This window comes from Otolemur garnettii, unplaced genomic scaffold, assembly GCF_000181295.1.
Source record: "Otolemur garnettii isolate 467f Iridium unplaced genomic scaffold, OtoGar3 scaffold00005, whole genome shotgun sequence".
Classification (NCBI taxonomy): domain Eukaryota; kingdom Metazoa; phylum Chordata; class Mammalia; order Primates; family Galagidae; genus Otolemur; species Otolemur garnettii.
This window is the reverse complement of record NW_003852400.1, coordinates 19,739,660-19,745,636: the sequence shown is the minus strand read 5'-3', so window position 1 is coordinate 19,745,636 and position 5,977 is coordinate 19,739,660. Positions and strand designations below refer to the sequence as shown.

Here is a 5,977-nt window from a genome sequence, read left to right as displayed (position 1 = left end):
CCCGGCTATTTTTTGGTTGCAGCCGTCATTGTTGTTTTGGCGGGTCCGGGCTGGGGATTCGAACCTGCCACCTTAGGTGTACGTGGCTGGCACCTTAGCCGGTTGAGCTATAGGCGCCGAGCCTACTCTAAGTCTTTAACAGTGAGGTTCCCAGCTTTGTTAGTGATAAGGGCTCTGTCTTTGGACAACACTAGATCCAGAATTTATGATTTAGAAAGTATTATGTGTGTAGAAATTTCTAAAACATAAGAAAATGTATTATTTAGACCTCACCTTGATTCAGTCCAAAGCCATCCTTGTTAATATTAATGCAACCAGAACCTGTGACTCGATGCCATCGTCGAACCAAAAATTTCATTCTAAAAGAGATTCCAAGATAAAATTTCATAACATATCTATAATGTAAAGAGTGAAAATATATATTTTCCACGAAAATAAAGCCATACATTTAAATATAAATAGAACAAATTTCAAAGTTCAATATAGTCATGATTGCCTAAACTATGTAAATGCCCCCTGATCTGTGACAAAATCAGTTGGAACAGATCCTCTCATCTATTTCCCAAGTGGCACCAGAGGTCTGTCACACTGCCAGCATCCGCCTCTGGATTTAGGGATAAGCAGGGCAAAGAAACAGAAGTAATAAAAAGTAGAGAAAAGAATGCAGAATAAAGGGCAGATGAGGTAGGAAGAGAACCAAGACCTTTAAATCAGCAGTAAGAGTGCCCTGGGAAAACTGGAAGATGGGGGAGGCTTTTCTTGTTTCTTTGATCAGGGACAAAAACTACTGATTTTGAAAGAAATGGGGTATTAGTGTCACAAACCAGGTGTAGCAAGATTCTGCCTATCTTGGCCCAAGGACCTTTTTGGGAGTGCTAGTTTTGATTTCTTATTTCTAATAAGTTTCCAGGTTCAGTCTTAGGAGGGTCAAATATAATAAGCATATATAAGAGGACAACAAAAAGAGGGTGGCAGAGTGAAGTCCTTCAGCAGCAACTTCTACACTGCTCATACTCCTCTAATCAAAATTACTAGCTAATTCCTGTGCCCTCCTATTTACTTAATGTCTCGTAAGTTCTGTGCATGGTGGTCTTCACCACTAGGAAGTGAGCTGCCTTTAGGGATTTAGCAGGGACCATGTCTTTTTTTCATCAACGCATCTACCAACCCTTACCCTGGTTATTCTACACGAGGGGATGAAGGGAATGAAAGGTATAAAAGGAAGAACTGAAACCAGGGGGCTGCAGAGTGGAGCATAGTAGAGGCAAGGAGAGTCTTAGGCCAAGCAGCAGCTCTAGCCTGAGCTCCCGTTTAGAGAACCGGCATGAAGGAGACTCTTGGGAGACCTGGCTGGCTGTTCCAGCTCAATCACTAATGGCTTTGTAACCCTCCGCCCCCCACCTCAGTTTCCTCAACTGTGAAATAAGATTCTGGACTAGGTGATCTCAGACAGCTTCTAGTTAAAAAAAAATTTCGTACTGTTAAAGAAAAATAATTTAAGGAAAAGGACAAAACTCCTCGAAGAAGTATCAGAGTGATCTGACTGGAAGAACTTTATAAAACAAAGTTCCTTTGAGACTGTCTGGCTCTTAGAGAAAAAAAAGGGAGGAGAATGCATGAAGAAGTCCAGGTTTTGTATGTACACCAGGTCAGAGGACTGCAGTGGGCCAGGTCCTCGAGGTAGCTGGAGTCTTGGCTCCATTTTAACTGCCTACAGAAAGAACAGCAGAGTCCTAGCTTGGAACTACCAGAGAAAGAATGGCAAACCACAAGCAGAGTCCTGTGCCCTAAGGGCCAACCTCTGATCTAAATGCAGAGTTAGGACAGAGATTTTCACAGCTGGGCACCAAGAGTGGGTTATTTTGCAATGAGGAAAATAAATGCTTGTCAGCCTAAGGAGTAATTTTTCAAAAACATGTTTTCCCCTTTATTTAAGTATCAGTTTGAGCTTATGAAGACTTTTTAAAAAGCCAACCCAGGTTGGATGGGCCAGCTATGAGTTATCAGCTCCATGTGCCTAGAAAGGCCCCTTTCTTTGGCTATATAAGGTATCCCTGCTAAAAGGGTGAAAGCCTAGAAAGAAAATAAGCAGGCATGTTTTAGTGATGGCACAGTCACCTACTATACAAATACAGAGCATAACTAGCAAAGAAAAGGGGGAGGAGGGCGTGATGGCTCACACCCATAATCCTAGCACTCTTGAAGGCCAAGATGGGTGCATTGCTAGAGCTCACAGGTTCGAGGCCAGCCTGAGCAACAGCGAGATCTCATCTTTAAAAATGCCAGGCATTGGCTCAGCGCCTGTGGCTCAAGTGGCTAAGGCGCCAGCCATGTACACCCAAGGTGGCGGGTTTGAATCCAGCCCGGGGCCGCCAAACAACAATGATGGCTACAACCAAGAAATAGCTGGGCATTGTGGCGGGCGCCTGTGGTCCCAGCTACTTGGGAGGCTGAGGCAGGAGACTCGCTTGAGCCTAGGAGTTGGAGGTTGCTGTGAGCTGTGATGCCACAGCACTCTATCCAGGGGGACAGCTTGAGGCTCTGTCTAAAAAAAAAAAAATGCCAGGCATTGTGGCAGGCACCTGTAGTGCCAGCTATTCAGGAAGCTGAGGCAAGTAGATTATTTGAGCCCAAGAGTTAGAGGTTGCTGTGAGTTATGTTACCACAGCACTCTACTGAGGGCAATAAAGTGAGACTCTGTCACACACACACACAAAAGGGGAAGTATTAAAAAAATAAGTAATCCTTTTAGAGAGTCTATGAATGAAATGCATTTCAATACTTTACCTTGAAATTGCAATGGACACTCTGACGGCTGATCGAAACCTGGTGAAGCCCTTTGGCCGGTTGGTGATCACCTCTAGATCTGTGAAGACTGGCTGACCCCCCATCCGGGCAAGCAGCGCCAGGGTGGCATCTTCACATTCTTGGAACCCACCCAGTAACAGCAGCAGGTATTTCTTCTGATAAATGAGAGCTTTTCGAAAACTTTCTGCTCTTAGATATTTACCATAAATTCTCTATTTTTAAAGAAAGAAAGAACATAATGAAATTAAGAAGGTGTTCAAATTGTTTTCTAGGGGAAAATAACCTAGATTTTAACAACAAGAAAAAGTAGTAATAGTAGTAACATAATGACAAGTACCCCATCACTGTTGTCTACTTTAGCAGCAGGGATGATGGGATAAGTTAACTTTAACCTTTATACATCAGCCTGGGCAACATAGTGAGACCCTGCCCCTACAAAATTTAAAAAATTAGCCAGGCATGGTGTTGTGTGTCTGTAGTCTCAGCTACTCTGGAGGCTGAGGCTGGGTGATTACTAGAGCCCAGATTTTTGAGGTTGGGGTAGTGGTGAGTTACAACCACACCCCTGTGCTCTGGCTTAGGTGACAGAGTAAGGCCCTATTTCTTTTAAAAAACAAAAAAAGGCATAAATTTATGTTCACTATACAGGTAGAATAAATATTCTCAAAGTTTCTCTTTCCTTTTGTCTTGGATTTTGAGTTGACCAAGGTAGTTTTCCTACAGTGTTCATTATTAGTCACTAGAAGAGGCCATACAGAGGGCTTATCATCTCACAGAGCATGATGCTCTTGCATTGGCAGTAATACAGGTTGTGTCAGAAGTTGAAAAGATATCATTCTGTTAGTCTACAAGGGCAGAAATTGTCGGGAGTGGAACCAGGAGCCCAGGGTGCTGTCACTTCTATTAATATAGAGCTTCATCTGGTCCCAGTCCTAAGTACGCGTCTCCATATACCTGTGTCCACCTAGAGACCGGCACTAATGACACAGACTAAATAAAGAGATACAGCCTGAGTCCCGCCTAATTTCTTTAGTCTGTTCAATTAAGGTCAGTAAGAGATAAAACAAGGCAAAAAGAAATCAGCTGTGATGTACGTTTAGCAAAAGATGTCTCCTACCTTTAAAGCAATGTGTTCAGAATCAGAGGTCAGATTCTGAAGTAAAGCCTCATTTCTTAGTTCAGCTTTCAGCTTGCACACTTCAGCCTCTGCCCTTTTCAAGGATTTCTGAAGAGCTGACTTTTCTCTGTTCCATATCTCTTTCTCAGAAGCAATGATGGCTTCGATGTTGGCACCACCACTGAGTGAAAACCTAGAGGACTGCAAAGACCACAGCCTACTGACATGATTTTAAAGAACAAGACTCTGAACAAAGTCTGAATGAAACATATTAAAAACATCCCCATGACAGACAGAATTTCAGCTTACCAACCTCATCCAGAGAAAGTTCAAAGCCAATCTCAACTGACATAATGGAACTCTTAAATATATGATCCTCTGCTGAATAGGTTAATTTTATAACTAAAAGTCCTTTACAAGCCTGGCCAGACAGGGTTAGGAAGATTTTAGCAGAGCTTTGGACTAAAAAAGTCAAGAGACTTAACAAGTGGACCATCTAGGTCCAAATTTTGAGCTGGTGCCTCCAATGGTACACTGGAGGAGTAGAGCAAAGATGCCGGGATGCACACGGGTCAGCAGATTCCTGCAGAAGCCACCTACGGGTGCTGCCATGGATCGGACTTCAGCCGTCTTACAGGTCTTTCCTGTTCTGTATATGGGATAATTATGGAAGCTGGCAATTTATTTCATAGCTTTTTTAAGTGTAGAAAAATTTTGAGTCAATTCCCAGAGTAATTTATTGGACCGAAAAACATAATTCCAGCATCTTTCACTTGCGTCACAGCACATTAACTGATGAAGACCTGAAGGGAACTCCTGTCAGGATTCACACACGAGCAGCTCTCCCACACGCCTGGGTCAGTCCCTAGGCAGCCCGGGGTCTGGCTCTGTAGATAAATATATTTTGGTCTGACTAAGACTTCAGCTCAGCCTCCTCATGGATAAAGCTGGATGTGTAGCAGAAATTCTGGATGTATATAACCCAGAGTCTAGTACAGAGATGACTCCTAGCAGTGATTACTGGTAATTTAGTAATTAGTAATAATATTGTTAATCCTATATAATTTTCCACAGATCCTAAGAATTTTTTACAGTACCAGGGTTAAGAATGAAACTAGATGGCAGAAATGGAAACTTCTAAAAATAGACATACATAATCTCTACCAGCTCCTGTTGGTCGATACCACCTGATCTGCTCTTCTAGCTTCATAACCGTGTTTCTTAAATCATTCTTTTCTTCAGTGAGTTGGCTGATATGTCCTGTCAGCTCGGCATTTTGTCTCAGCAGTCTTTCAGTCAATGAGCCACAGGAAGTACTTGAGAACACCAAGCGGGGCTGAAAAATAAATAAATGGCGTAAGGTCACAGAAACACAAATGTACGTGAATGATGCATATTAAAGTGTGAACAGGCACTTAGAGCAACACATTTCATGAAGAACTGGTGCTCGGGCTGAGTCTTAAATCCACGGGTCACTATATAAGTTTTGAGACACATTGTGTTATGGTCTGCTGTTTCATTCCCAAGAAACACAATGACAGCATCCTTTCTGATTCCTGTGACCAGGTTTCCGGTGTGTTGCTGTGACGGCTTCATTTGTTTCCATCCATTCGGACTTTCTGTTTCCTGATTTTTGAGTATCTCAAAACTCTTATGATGACCCATGTAATAGGCAGAAACTTACCAGGCAAGAAAGAAGACAAGGACGACCATAGTAAGCTGGAGGAACAGTGTATGTGGAGGAAAAAGGCTTCAGTGAGACGCACTGCCTTAGGGAAGCTGTAAGTTACTTGGTAAGGCTACAGCAAAAGCTGTTTAACTTGATGGATAACAGACCTAAATGTGGGGGATGGAGAGCCATGAGTGGCTTTATATAGAAGTATGCCACAAACAAAATTTAGGCGTTAGAGGTCAAAGGCACAGAACTTGGTTAGTGACTATACAGATGTGCAGTTAAGAGTGAAGGAACGGGCTCGGCGCCTATAGCTCAACCGGCTAAGGCGCGAGCCATGTACACCTAAGGTGGCGGGTTCAAAGCCCCAGCCCGGACCC

The 5,977-nt window shown here is 43.0% G+C and overlaps 1 protein-coding gene across 1 annotated transcript in view; it reads right to left on the bottom strand.

The window, feature by feature from the left end:
- Positions 1-5,977, bottom strand: part of AKAP9 (A-kinase anchoring protein 9) — a 171,481-nt gene that overhangs the window by 3,784 nt on the left and 161,720 nt on the right. The window contains exons 44-47 of the mRNA XM_023507496.1: positions 5,079-5,261; positions 3,926-4,126; positions 2,788-3,020; positions 274-359 (exon numbers count right to left, since the gene is read on the bottom strand). Coding sequence (XP_023363264.1) covers positions 274-359; positions 2,788-3,020; positions 3,926-4,126; positions 5,079-5,261 — 703 coding nt within the window. The remainder of the gene's footprint in view (positions 1-273; positions 360-2,787; positions 3,021-3,925; positions 4,127-5,078; positions 5,262-5,977) is intronic.